The 15,666-nt window shown below is 27.5% G+C and overlaps 1 protein-coding gene across 2 annotated transcripts in view; it reads right to left on the bottom strand.

Annotated features, from left to right (window-relative positions):
- The window catches only part of LOC109597396 (uncharacterized), a 119,199-nt gene continuing 103,533 nt past the window's right edge, over positions 1-15,666 (bottom strand). The window contains exons 7-12 of one of the 2 annotated variants that reach the window (XM_049965255.1): positions 11,363-11,595; positions 10,163-10,291; positions 8,305-8,412; positions 6,077-6,266; positions 1,536-1,778; positions 1-521 (exon numbers count right to left, since the gene is read on the bottom strand). In XM_049965255.1, coding sequence (XP_049821212.1) covers positions 256-521; positions 1,536-1,778; positions 6,077-6,266; positions 8,305-8,412; positions 10,163-10,291; positions 11,363-11,595 — 1,169 coding nt within the window. In that variant the 3' untranslated portion in view covers positions 1-255. The remainder of the gene's footprint in view (positions 522-1,535; positions 1,779-6,076; positions 6,267-8,304; positions 8,413-10,162; positions 10,292-11,362; positions 11,596-15,666) is intronic. The other variant, XM_049965254.1, reaches the window with a different exon arrangement.

The following is a 15,666-nucleotide window of genomic DNA, read 5'->3' as shown; positions in this document are numbered from 1 at the left end:
TAAACAAACCTTCCTTGATTAAATACCAAAATAATTAAAAATTTCCGGAAAATTAATAAATATTTTTGATGAACTATGTGAATGATTACAATTTTCATACAGTACAATTAATTATAAACAATAATTCTTTTATTACATGTTAATTAATTTTAGAACCAGCAGTAAAATTTGCTAATGAAATAAAATCCAAATAACAAAATAATTACGTATATTAACATATATACTTGATATAGATTTAAATTATGTTACATCCGCTTAAGGATTCTTATATTTTCCGATTCCTAAAGGTACATGCGTGCCGATTTTGGTAGTTTTAAGTTCATCTTGGAGTTGTTTGTTCCTTGCTTGTGTCTGATACTGAAACGAGTTTCTAATAGATAATTTTTCTTCGGGGCTTAGTTCAAGCATTTGTCGTACGTAATGCTGTTGGTTCTCCGCTATAGATGAGATTTGCTCGCGATTTGGGGATAACAACTCTGGATGTTCGGTTAGTGTGTCTGAAAGGGCGGCAATAAGGACATCTGAAAAAAAAGACAATAATTCATATTTTGCTGGCTAAAATTGGAAAAATTGACACAGAGTTATGGGCGATTCATTTAATGTCTTAGATGAACTTAATTTTCATTTTAAAATAATATATATATTTATTAGTATTTAATAAATTTAGTCCCCAGCAAAAACTGGAATTTTGCAGAAAAATATGCTCCAGGGAAAGTTTTATTCAAATGAAGGAATTGGTTGCAGAAACTAAGGCAGAGGAGCATTGAAACGAATGCATTTCTCTTGGAGAGTATGTTGATGAATAAAGTGGAATGCATCACTCTTGGAGGAGAGAATGTTGATGAATTAAGTAGAATTTCTCAAAAAAATCTGTTGGTTTTGGTTAGGCCGAAAACTTATTGAGTGATGTGTTATTGCCAAGAGGTACATGTAGAATATTTTAAACAATTAATGCCATAAATTAATTTAAATATCAAGTTTGAGTCTTAAGAGAAAAGTAAAAATTCGGAAATAAAATGAGTCGTTCATAACTCTGTAATTACTCACTCAATAGTCTTATATATTGTTTTAAAGATACTTATGTTGGTATATTACTATCATGTTTCCATATTAACGGCACCTTATATTAATGTATTTTTTGAAGTAGAATGATATAGTAGGATGATTATATCACTAAATTACATCCCTTTTTGGTTTTAGTAATAAATTGTCTAAGGAGGGTCGACACCAAGACCATTTTGTCACAGAGACAGTTTCTAATTTAAATGAGAATGTACAATTTATATGATAAATTTGTGACATGTAATGCCATTTTCAGTTACAAATTGATTCTCGAGTAATGATGTAGTAATTGCGATTATGTAAATACATTTTGATAATGATCGTTTCTACATTAAAAGAACAATATTGTTTCATATTCGAAATATTACTTGCATTTCAGTTAATAGAATATGATTAGAAATTAGAAATATCTGTTGTACCATAATATATTAAAAAAAAAGAAAAATTGGTATTATTACGAGGTGTTAACTCACCTAAAACTTTCTTCTCGAGAGATCGGGAGATGTGTCCCTGTTCTGCCTCTCTTTCTAGAAAGTTTGTGAACTTCTGCAGTGCCTGCTGTGCATCTGCGCTGCCTCTTGTCAGACTTTGTGTGAACATTACCTTCGCCAACTGGTAGATTACCTCCTCCAAAGAGTATTCGGTGTAGAGGAAATCCGCCACACGTAAACGTTCCAAGAGTTCATCGTAGTCCTCATCTTGTACTTTTTCCTGGTCTTAAAATGGTAAAAATAATTATGACTTGAGCAAATAAATTAATTGTGTAAGTATTGAATAGATAATTTTAATAGTTTTGGTTACGATCTCAAATTTTAAATTTTTTACTTAAACCACGTTGAATAGTTAATTTTTCGAAATAATTTCCAGTTGTTTAAGAGATGAATATTTTAAGTAAGAAAAAGTATGCAGGGGCATTTTCAATTAATTACCATTATTTAATTAATCGCGAGAATATAATTTTTTTAAGAATGATGATAAATTGACAAAAATTCTTTGTTTTTTGAAATTTCATCAGCTGTAACTATTATTGATTATTTCTGATTCTATCGAAAGAAGGGGAAGACATTATAAAATTTTGAACCTAATAATTTAAAAAGAAAGTAAGTCAAGATAAAAAAGTAATTATTTGGAGTTAAATAAGAAACAAGAAGCAGAGTAATAATCTTCAATAATATATTGTCACTAAATAAAATAATAAGCTATTAATATTTATTCCTCAAAAATTTTAAAATGAACTATATGGATTAAAATACACATAGATTTTGTTGATACTATACTTAAAATAATGATAAAACAGAAAATAACACTGAAAAAGTATGTAATAAAACCAAATTGTGCTACTTCAAATAAATATACCTCTAACAAAATAGATATAATTCAAAATATAATTTAATGTAGCGTAGTGTTTCATAATTTCATTAAAATTTGGTAAATTTTTGTCGAAATTATAATTACTTAGTACACACATTTTTTTAAAATAAAAATAGTTATTTATTTGGCTCAGTAGTAAATAACAATTTATCATAACTAAATTTTACAAATAAAAATTTACAATTATTTATAATCAGATTCTGAACATTAATAAAAATAATGCGAAAATAAACCCCATTTGATATTGGGTGCGAAAAGAATAAAAATCTCTTTTAGATTGTCAGAATTGTTAACTATATTTTTGACTTAGTTTTGTTTAAAAAACGTTAGTCATAATTTTAGTCTTATTCAAGATGGCAACTTAGTGTGGCTGAATTTGTATTTTAATTAAAAGCAAATAAATTGGGCTTGCGAAGCATTCAGAGCATTACAGAAAAGGCAATTAATATGTAAATTCTAGCAGCTTCCATAGTTGTAAAATTCCTATTGTGAGCAGTAAATTGTGACATAACATATTTGATACGAGAAATTTAGTAAACAAGATGTATACGACTAAAGTATAATTTAGAAAGTCATTATCGTTTGAATTATGTGTCGATGTCTAGAACACTGCTGCTCTTTAGTATTAAAATTGATTAATGTTTAATTTACCTTACATTTATAATTTCCTTTTTGAAATGAGCAAATGAGAAATTAATCTTTATAATGAGATCTATGAAATATCTTTTTTATATGTATATGTAACCATATAGTGTGTCCTATTTTCAATTGTTAAGAAAAAAAATGTCACACGTAATTTTTTAGCTAAGAAAATTGAAGAAATTATACTAGCAAATCTTTTATAGAAAATTTGACTACATCAGTGATCTAAGCACCTTCTGAAATAGGTATATGTCAAATTAAAAAAAATGTGCATGTTCATAATTCTTATAAATTATTTATTTTAATTCTAAATTGTCAAAAATAGTCTTAATCTTCAAAACTACTGAAATATTACATCAATAATATAAAATCAATTGTACCATACTTATACTAATACTCTTAAATATGAATTTTTTATAAGTTGGTGGTAGAATTAACGAATCATATACGGAATTTATCCCAAAACAAATTAAAAGAAAACCACGATCATACGAAAAAGAAAAGATTAAACTGGAGGGTGGATTGGTGGAAGTAAAGAAAATTTGAGTATTACGAGTATTAGTATAGTATAAGAACAGTTTTTTGACAGTTTATTCCATAGATTAATTGATTAAAAAAATAAATTCTTAAAAAAATTTTTAAATATTTCACAGTATTATGAATAGGCATATTTTTTTATGAAAGTTGGTATATATCTATTAACCCAGTGTAGTTAGATTTTTATTAAAAAAATTCTAGTACGATTTTTTCAATTTTCATTTCTAAAAAAACCCTGTATCTTTTGGTTTTGGGTCATTTTATATATAAGTACATATTTTCAGGTTTTACAATTGAAAAAATAGTGAGGGCCACACTATATATTCGGTTTCGTATATTTATAACAATAAAAAATTTTAATAAAAATATGTACTAAATAAATATACAGTATGAGGTAAATATGACTTTTTTCTCCACTTGAAGAATGAAGTAACTTAACACAGTAGGTCATTTAACTATGAAACACTTGGTTAGAGGGCGAAAACTTATGTAATTGATTTGGTTCATACCAAAGTAACGTCGACACTGTTTGGTTTACCGCAAATTTTCAGAAATTCCTACACTCGAAACCATCTTACTGAAACTTGGTAAACGTTTATCACGTCGTGACACTTTCATTAACATGACGAAGTTTATGTTTAACACAGCAACTTTATTATCAACTAAAGCAGTTTTTCAATTTTTTAGTTAAATTACAAATTGTTTTTAATAATAATATATAATATATGTAGATTATACTTGTTGATAATTTTAAAAAATATTGATAGTTTTTTGATATTAATGTAAAGTCATTTTTACAGATTCTCGAGAAAGTCTAAATACAAGTTCGGAAAGATACTTACAGGACTTCGGCAAAGTCTAATGAATTTACTGAAAATCCTTTACTTATAATCTCGGTTCTAAGAAGGGATGAAATAGTGATAGCTTAGGCTCTTATGGGACAGAATGCCTCCTTCAAGCAATGAGATTAACTAAACAAATGTATCTTTTTGTACACTTAAGTATAATGTTTTCAAACTGACATGTAAGTGTTCCAAATTATAAAATCCAACTCTAATTAATGATGCTTGGTCTGATAATCCTTCTTGCAATTAATTTTACTTACGATTACATTTTACAGTATTTTTGATTCACAATATGCTTAAAATAAAATGTATTTAATGCATACTTTTATAAATTCTAATTAGATTCTAAAAAATTTTAATAATTATTAATATTACTGCATTAACATTATTATGATAATAATGATTGTTATAATTATACTTTTGTACCGTAAAAATGAATTATTATAATTATATTTTAAATCAAGGGAAGAGTTACTCAGATTCAGAATGAGATTTCGAATCTGATTCTGAATATCTAAATAATATAAATAAGTTAATTGTCATGACGTGATTATTTAGAAGCTACAAATACAATACTGCAGATTTAAAATTCCAAAAATATTCAAGGTATAACTAAAACTATAATAAAATATATATATATATATATATATATATATATAATTTTTACTTCATTGTCATTATCATTAACGATCAGATATATTTAATTTTATCGAAAAAATAATAAATTTAAAGTTTAATGTTTAATATAAATGTTATATGTTGGATATTCGAATAAATGTATTCCGTCACCACAATAAAATTTATATTAGTCAGTCAGTCTTTTAATTTATTAAAAAATATTAACTATTAAAATTTGTTTATTTTCCAATTAGAGGCATATTTATAACTTAAGTTTGTAGATTTGAGCTTTTAGACAGTACGTTATGGCTTGAATTCCCAAATAATGTTGCGTAAGAGTGAGTCCAAGTTATCCGACTTCATCAAGAATTAACTAACATCCTAATGAAGTTGGTTTACTACGCTTGGTGGAGAATCTAGATGCTTCTGATTTCAAATTCTGCGTGGGAAATGTCAAACTACCACTCTTCGTCTACTACAGTGTTAATGAATGAAGTTTAAAAATATACTTCATATGAATATAGTAAATTTCAAAATTGTGGTCTCTACACTAATGGTGTACAAAATTATTCAGCAATATATTTTAATACATAATTTGTATTATATATTTCAAGTTCAAGTTGTTTTATTATTAAAGTACGTCGCCTTGTTTCATTGTCAAAGTAGACAAGGCGAGAAAATGTGTTTAAGAAAGTAATTTTGTCGACACGTCCCTGTCACGTATTTCCTTTTAAGGGCACAGCTCCTCCTAAATTAAATTCCTACTGCTGACATAATGTATCCATTTTTATTTTAGCCTCTTCAGTCTGACATACAAGCGATAATAAGCCTTCGATCATGGTTTGTCATGAAAATATATAACATCTTACGTTTATTTAATATATTTTTCTAATATTACACTTAAAAACATGCTGCAAATCTAATTGAATAAATTGAAGATAATAACTGACAAAGACAGTTTTAATCGTACATCTAAAACAAGTATTTTTTGTCTAACTTACCAGCGTTGGGCTGGGAATGTAGAGTGGGAATTACTTGTGTCATGGACTGCTGTTCCAAGCTTCTCTTGTTGTTGGCTTCCTGCCGCAGTTGACTAATATCAAAGTTACTCTGCAATTCCGGTCTATCGTATAAGGCACCCTCACGGCCTTTACCAACACTAGAGGTTTGCTTTATCGTTTGCTCCAAATCCTAAAGTAATGGTCAGTAATTAGAATCCTGTTAAATCTTGACACAATAGTAGATTAAAATACAAATATCAAACAGAAAATGCATAATTTATGAATATTATACATTTTTCCTTATTAACAGGGGGCTTGTTATTTTACTTTATTGTGAAAAGTATATCTTCAAGTTAAATTACTCACTAGAAGTTTACTTTTTCCTTACTTCTAATGTTAGTAACATTTAAAGAAATAAAAATTCATTCTTATTCATACTATTCAATTTTTTGTCTTCTTCACTCTGTGCGTCACTCTGTATAAGAATATAAATTATAATTATAATAATAAACTGATTAAAAATGTCGTTTTTTATGTTGAAAAAGAAGAGTTATATAAAATTAGTTAAAATACTGATTGATATTTTGTTAAAATTACTTTATATTTTAGTTGGTAATTTTAAAAGTTACAAAAGAATAACCAACATTATTTTTTTGCTTGTTTAAATTTGGCGTAAAATGATGTAAAGATGCTTAGGTGGCGACACATAATGGTTTTCAAACATTAAGGCGGGTTTAATCTGGCGTACTAACATGCTCATCTCAGTCTTGTCACAATTTCCATAGAATAAATCTTTTAATGTACTTGAACGTTTTGTATTGAGATAAATGTAGATGGATGGTAGTCTCATTACTATTTATTGTTAATTAGAAAATATATATCGTATATTGTCGGAAATTTAAAAAAGACATTATATAGATTTTAAAAATTTCCAATTATGTTCTCATATTACGTATTTCATATACTTTCCTTGTTTAAATTATATGATGTACGTTTTCTAAAGAAAATATGTGTCTATATTGAAGCACCTTATTAATAATTTATCTGGATGAATAAGTAAATTAATGTGTGGCATTAAAATGGAGAAGGGAAACGGTAAAAAGGGTCCACAGATTTCGTAAAATGTTCAGGTGTTTGGAGAATATATCAAGCCTTTAGATATTTCCACCGCAAATTACTCTCTGTGGGAGAGGGCAACGCAATAAGTAAAAAAAGTCTTTTACTATCCATCCTTTGCAGATCCTACCAGCTTCTGCCGTCATTCCGAGACAGTCATGCTTTTAAATCTTTTTCCACTAGAACGATTTTGTCCTGGTGTGTGTCTGCGAATTCTTGTATATACGGCAGTCGCTTGCTGTCTTTTACTTTGCGTTATAAAATTGCAATGGGCAAATCGATTAAACGATTTTATTTAAATTTTTATTATTGAAATAAATTCATGACACTCTGAAGTAAAATTAATATATTTATGAAAATATATAATACTATATTTTCATTTTAATTTGTGTGCAGTTTGAGAATGTGATACTGGATAAAAGAATACTAATATTTATAATAACAAATATAGTAAAAAAATTAAAATTCTTTACAGAATTTTTTGTTTTTAATTTTGATATAGACAATATATTTTTAACAACCTCTCTACATTATTATATATGAAAATATATGTTATTAGATCTTTGAATAAGTTCTCGCTGTTTCTTCAAAAATGGCAGTAGCAGTACTCAGTGCATGGAATTTCGAATGGTAACACACTAACAAGGAAGTACTGTATCTTTCCTTAAATTTCAATGTATGGTAAAGTAAATTGTTTCTGAAAATGTCTACTTTTTTACCGAAATAAGTGTACTCACTGAGAATTTTATTGAAAGGAAATATGCAGCTGAAGCACATTTAATTTCTGTGGTGACAATTCTCTTTCAAACACCACATTCAGAGAATATATTTGATTAAATGACATTTAATTTGAAAACTAAAATATATCAACTAAATAAATAAATATTCTAAAAGGATAATTAATATAGATTTGGTCGTAGGCTACATAGTGATCAATTTGTATCAATCATACTAAAATTATTATTTAGTTATACAAATATAAATTTTATTTAAATTTAATGCACGACAAAAGTATACAGAATTTACGTTTTAAGTTACTTGAATTTATTATACATTCTAGCACTACAAATTTCAATTTGTTGATTTCTGTGCCATTACATAGAAAATATTACCTTGGATTTTTCCCTAGAGCTAAGGCCAAGTTGATTGTAATGGGATTTTAGATATTCCAGATTGTATTTTATTTCTTGTAAGAAGGAAATGGCTTCTTCCCGGCTCATCTGAAACAAATGTCAATAGTTAGTGGCGGTCGCCTTTGCATTCCAAAATTGCTTAACGTAAATGTATATGAGGCAGCTGAATACAAATCAGTAAATTAGATTTTTTTAAAAAAGGTTGACTTAAATTTAATAAACATACTTATTTTCACCAAACTTTAGAAAATTTTATTACTGCAGCTGAAATAAAATTTAATTAGCAAGTGAAATAAATATTTAACAAAATATTTGTTCATTATTTAGATTTTCTGAAATTCTGTCTATATTGTCAAAAATTCTAATGGTTAAAATTAAATTGACAAGTGATTTAGTGAAGAAGATTTTCAGTAGGTAATGAACGACTGTAACTGTATATTGAAACCTATAAATGTGCTATTAAAAATGAGATTAGATCTTTAAAAATATGATTAAAGCAGTAGAATTTATTATTTTTTATAATACCTATAATATATCTTCTCGATTAACCTATTTCATTAGAAAAGAAGAGAAAAAAAACAACAGTAACTGTATGGGTTGAAAGAATTTAAAAAAAAAGTAGTTAATTTTTCTCAAATATAGAAAATGGAGTATGATATTAATAACAAATTTTCGTTCACTCATTTGTGATTGCACAGTTTAATAATTACACTTTGAACATTACTTAAGATTAATCTCAATTTAATGTGACGGCAAATTATTTATTAATTTATGATTAATTAGTTATCCAGAAAAAGTATTGGAGCTTAGCATAAATCATTAATAAAAATAATGGGTTTTTTATTCGTCTGAGCTGGGTCAATCGTTAGCAAAATTGAAAATCATTTTATATAAGAAAATGTCGGACGTGATTGATGTAGTTTGAAAAAAGACCATTGACTTTCTTTTGCGGTAGCGAATCTTAATCCTATTACTTTATTATGATGTAGGAGATCCATATACTTATCTGTTTACCTCTTCCACTCCATTTCGTATAAATTTTCTTGTGTCAACACATTTTTATACCTATAAAATGTAAATACATATGTACGAACCACAGACATCAGAAGTAGTCATTATTTTTTTCATTTTCAATAAGGAGTTTTAAACATTTAATTAAATTTGCTTTAGTTATGAGGTAATGTATTTTGTTATGTGATTTCATAATTGTGACAATATCTGAAATTAAGAACCTGATTAAAGGGTCGAATAATTCGTACTTTTATTTTTATTATCAGAGTATAAATAATATAATAATAAATAAAATAAGAAATATTTAAACACAGCAACTTAAATATAAATGTATTTATCTTTTTCTGTTATATTCAGACCGAATTAACATCCAACTGTAATAACCACGGAAAGTTACCCGCAATTAAAACTCCCAACTCAACTATGACATTTAACACCACTATTTGTTGGGGACGAGGTTTTAGAGAAAAAAGGACTGACAGGCAGGATTCATGGCTACATGCTGCTTGTTTGCCAGTATTCGGCTGTAGTGAGTGAAGTTGAAAACTCGGTCGATGTAATTCATGAACCAGTATGTTGCTGAACTAGAAACGTTTTATTGTCACGTACCGCTATCGAAAATATTTCTAAAACGTGATACTTGCAAATGTCACCTACTCAATCAACTGTTTATTGACATGCCTATTGATATTCAGGATACATTTAACAGTCAACATGTCTATCAAATATAAATGAAAGTTACATTATCTTTTTTATTTATAACACTTACTCATTTAGCGCTAATATTAATTGGTAAATTAATATTCATTATTTTATAAAAGCTTACTAATCCCTCCTGTAGAAACTCCTCAATGGACATACTGACGCCTTTCTCATCTCCGGTCCAAAACACGTACTCGGCCATGTCCAATGGTGAATATTGAACAGTGGCGAAATTGTTGTCCACCTTATCCATCTGAAAAAGTAAAAATCGATCAGATCTCCGCCATTAACATTCAGTTCGGATTTGCGATGGGGAACGTTTGCCTTTGTTAAGTTGTGACAGGATAAAGCCCGAGAATCAATGGATAAATTGTGTTGTCGGAGAGCTGTTATTTACTGAAAGAACTTGGCCAAGCTACACAAGGCTCTTTCGGATATCGGTTAAGAACTTACACTAAAAGAACGCGGATCCAGACAGTTTTTTCTTATATATGCAGTCTACTTAATTTTTATGTTTAGTAATAATTTGAGTGAATTGACTGAAACATGTTTGAATGTTGCTGTGCTTTTGCAGATATAACATACATTAAAATCGATATAACTCATTACAGTCGCTCATAAAAGCGTTCAGTCCTTTGGTGCTTTAGCAAGTCTATCAGACGTGTACAACTTTTTAAGGGACACTATATGATAAGACAACAGACACGTCAAGCTTTGTTCACATTATATCAATTGTCTAGTAGCAAGCTATTGTTCTTTTACAGAAATACCGACAATTATAAAACAATGTTGTCACTTTTCGTGTTATTACGTATTTATTAATACTTAACTGTATATAGCCCAATTAATGTTTAAATTTAAATAAGTTATAATATTTAAAATTAACTAAATAATTAAATAAATCTTCCATTGTTCTAAATTTGAAATGTTAGCTTTACTTCATACCAGAATGACATTACAAACTGAGATATAAGAACGTAATTTTATGGAGGCTTGAAGTGAGAAGAGGCAGAACAATAAGATATTCTGGTGGAGATAAATCTCTGCAGTACACCTGGAGATGGTAAAACAAATAGAGCACTTGTTGTGTTTGTCTTGTATTTTTAGAGATTACATTTCATTTGAACTTTAAATTTACTATTGTATATTTATTATATTTTATATAATTAAATTATTTATTGATTGTATGAAAATATAGTTGTTATTTAAATTAATATGTTATATTTAATTGTCGTAAGAGGCAATATACAAATTGAATTATCTTGTTTATTTTAAAACAGTTATGTGATTGCGTCCAATTGGGATAATGTCGGTTTTCACTTACAATATTCTGGGTATCTATTGGGATGTCGGCCAAATTGGCGGCGGACCTTCTGTTGCCATTTTCGGTGAGTGCCTGATCCCCGTCCTGAAGTTGTTGAACAACACTCTTGTGGATTCCCTTGGAGGGTATCTCGACGTCAGTTCGAATTTTAGTAGCCGGTTTGCCATCGGGACCGGTTGCCTCACTGTACACGTGCTGACCTATCCTTGCCAACAGCTTTCCGTTTTCGTTCACTGGAATAGAAGGATAGTTGTTAGTAATCATAATAATTTAATTCACAAATGGGATGATATTTTTAAAATTTTCTATCTTTGTCCTGTTTGAGACGTGTACGTCTCGATTATTATGTTTCGGGGGTTCCATCTTGTTACATCAGTTCATTGTGTCATCAATACAGGCATATAAATAATGTGCATACTATATGATAATGTAGTTTAAACCATAAACGCAGCATATTTACAACAAGGTATTTTTATTTTACTGGATATTATCCAATCAACAAATTGAAATTTGTAATGCAAGAGTGTATAATAAATTTAAGTAACTTAAAATGTAAATTCTGTATACTTTTCTTGTGCATTAAATTTAAATAAAATTTATATTTGTAACTAAATAAAAATTTTAGGATGATATGCAAATTGATCACTATGTAACCTACGACCAAATTTATATTAATTATTAGGATAGAATAGATTAGAATATTTATTTATTTAGTTGATATATTTTAGTTTTCAAATTAAATGTCATTTAATCAAGTATATTCTCTGAATGTGGTGTTCGAAAGCGAATTGTCACCACAGGAATTATATGTGCTTCAGCTGTATATTTCCTTTGAATAAAATTCTCAGTGAGTACACTTAATTTGGCAAAAAAAAATTCATACACTGAGTACTGCTACTGTCATTTTTGAAGAAACAGCGAGTACTTATTCAAAGACCCAATAACATATATTTTTTTGACAAAACTGTTAGAAAGTTAATAGATCTTCTGGATAAGCTATCACATGAACTATAGAACCATTGAAGATTTTGAGATAATAAATAGTGATAAATTGAGGCATGTTGAAAAGTACTTTTTTTGAGTTCCCTCTTCGAACCTTTGGAACGGATTTTTCATATTTTATTTATCGATTATCCTTTTAAAAATATGGGCCCTGGATGAATTTTATGTTGCATTTCCTAAAGACTTATTAATATCCTTGATTCGTTACTTTCCTATATTGGTAATTTCTTTTCCAATTCCACACAAATCATTGTTGTATTTTCTATATTATTATACTTTAGAGCATATTATTATTATTCTTATTGATTTTGTTTAGTTTCAGTGGTTAATTTGCTTTTTTACAAGGTGAATATTAATTATATATAATATATCTTGCTAAGTTGTCAAAGAGATATACATAACTAATTACTATTAAACAAATTCTAAGAATAAGTTGATTATATTAAAAATAATTTATTTTATCCACTGTTAGATCCATTTTTAACAGGTACTATTTAAATTTTGTTAATTAATCAGTAAATTAAATTATTTAAAATATTATAAAAAATATGATTTTGATGTTTAATAAATGTTTAAACATCGTGATTGCGCAAACATGTTGTATAATTACAACTACATCCAAAAGGCAATTAATTTTATGTTTTCAAATATCTTATCCTAATTCATTTGAATATTTTAATTAAGTATTTTGTTTCGCATCCACCATTTTTACAACTGTTGTTAAAAATGGTGAATGCGCCACCAATCCAATAATTAGTTACTATTAAACAAATTCTAAGAATAAGTTAATAGTAATTTATTTTATCCATTGTTAGATCCATTTTTAACAGATATTATTTATTTTTTTTAATTAATCAATAAAGTTACCTTTAAAATACTATAAAAAATATGATTATGATGTTTAATAAATGTTTAAACATCGTGAATGAGCAAACAAATTGTATAATTACAACTACATCGAAAAGGCAATTAATTTTATGTTTTCAAATATCTTATCCTAATTCATTTGAATATTTTAATTAAGTTTTTTGTTTCGCATCCACCATTTTTACAAATGTTGTTAAAAATGGCGAATGCGCAACCAATCCAATAATTAATTACTATTAAACAAATTCTAAGAATGAGTTGATTATATTAAAAGTAATATATTTTATCCACTGTTAGATCTATTTTTAACATGTACTAATTAATTTTTTTTTAATTAATCAGTAAAGTATCCTTTAAAAGATTATAAAAAATAAGATTTTGATGTTTAATAAATGTTTAAACATCGTGAATGCGCAAACAAATTGTATAATTACAACTACATCCAAAAGGCAATTAATTTTATGTTTTCAAATATCTTATCCTAATTCATTTGAATATTTTAATAAGTATTTTGTTTTGCATCCATCATTTTTACAACTGTTTTTAAAAATGGCCAATGCACAACCAGTCCTATATGTGAATGGAACTATCTTCATCTTTGTATAATGTTTTTCACAATAATGCTCTATGTGTGTCATAAAAATTGGGTATTAATATATGAAATTTCATAGAAAATATTACATAAGTCTGAGTTATGAATGATAACAAATTTTAGTTATGATGAATATATTTGACTAAAATATACATTTAAAATTGCTAAAAAAAAATTAATGTGAGTGGTGTAAAAATACGAGATTATGAAATTGCTCAAGTAAAAATATAAAATAAATTACATTTAATAAATATTTTAGAAAATAGGGTAGAAAATGCCTAACAATTTAGAGAACGACCCATTGTCAAATATTTCACCAGTTGTCAGAATTCACTGTTGTCCGGCCACCTATAGTAAATTGTTAAACATTATTACATCCTTTAAAGTGTAGAGATTAAATTACCATAAAATAATAAAGTTGCCCTCATGTAATTAATTAATATATGTGTTGAATGTGACAAATATCCTCGTAATATCATTCAATCTAAAAGAACCGAAGACACAGTGCTGCTCTTTTGTACTGAGGATTTGTTTAAATTCATGAAGATGCTTCAGATGAGTTCTAAAAAGCAATCACATGTTAGGACCTTGAATAAGTTCTCGCTGTTTCTTCAAAAATGGCAGTAGGAATTTTGAATAGTAATGCATCTGTACGAAAGTACTGTTTATATGCTTAAATTTCAATGTATGTAGTTCACTTTAGTGTAAACAAAGTATTTTTTATTGGTGGTCTCCCTCTGTACCAAATAAAGTGTATTTGCGGAGAATTTTATTGCACTTTATTCGAAATAAATCTGCAGCTGAAGCACACATAATTCTTGATGCTATACTATATGCAGAGGCTTGTTTCAACACTTAAAAAATAATCATTTTGAACTTGAGAATGAAGAACGTTCCGGCGTTCCGAATTACTTTGATCAAGACCAATGTCAGACGCTGGAAGAGCTCGGAAAAACATTATAAGTAGATGAGTCAACTGTTTCAAAATGTTTTGGAGTGATTCAGAACCAAGGACATTGGGTGACGTATAATTTGATTTGAATTTAATATTAATATAAATTTAAGAATATTACAAGTATAAATAAATGTTGGGAATCTTGATAAAACATACACATAAACATGAACTCATTAATATGTGAATGTGTGTAATAAGTTCGCCACATCCATTTGAGCCATTTCTAAGACAAATTTAATTATAATAAAAACACTCATAGCAGCAGTGATATAGTAGCCGTTGCTGCACTGATGTTCTGTCTAATGTTACTGGTACTTTTTAGATTATGCGGATTAGATGTAACAGTATTTGTTTTTTATATTCTTTAGGGGTAAAAAATAATATTTGGTAGCGTATATTAATATTTTTCATATTTTATAATCTAAGCTTGATTAGAAAAAGGTAAGTTTTTATGGCTATATCTATTAAATTGAATATAAAAATTTTGTTAAATGTTTTGATTGACACATTGATTGACACTACAAGTAGTTCACTGTCTTCCCCGCTTCCACACGATCAGGTGAATCATTGTCATTTGAAAATTGGCAATAATATAAATTTAACAGTTTAATAATATTTTAGCATATAATTGAAAATGTTTGGATTTTAATTACATATGCAACTTGTGGTTGTCTCATATCAAATCAGAAGCAAGAAAAGATTATATGTTTACAATCAAAATTAACAGAACTTAAAGATTTCTTCATCTAATATAAAAATCAACATATACTGATCTCACATTGCCTTTAACAACTATTGATACATACAATTTTCATTCTGTGGAATGATGTAGTAGATTAGAACATGTTATAAGATCTAGTGAATGTCAATTCTACAATGGACCATTTT

Source organism: Aethina tumida, chromosome 3, assembly GCF_024364675.1.
Source record: "Aethina tumida isolate Nest 87 chromosome 3, icAetTumi1.1, whole genome shotgun sequence".
Lineage (NCBI taxonomy): Eukaryota > Metazoa > Arthropoda > Insecta > Coleoptera > Nitidulidae > Aethina > Aethina tumida.
Note: the sequence above shows the minus strand (reverse complement) of the source record. Positions and strands in the feature narration are given on the sequence as shown.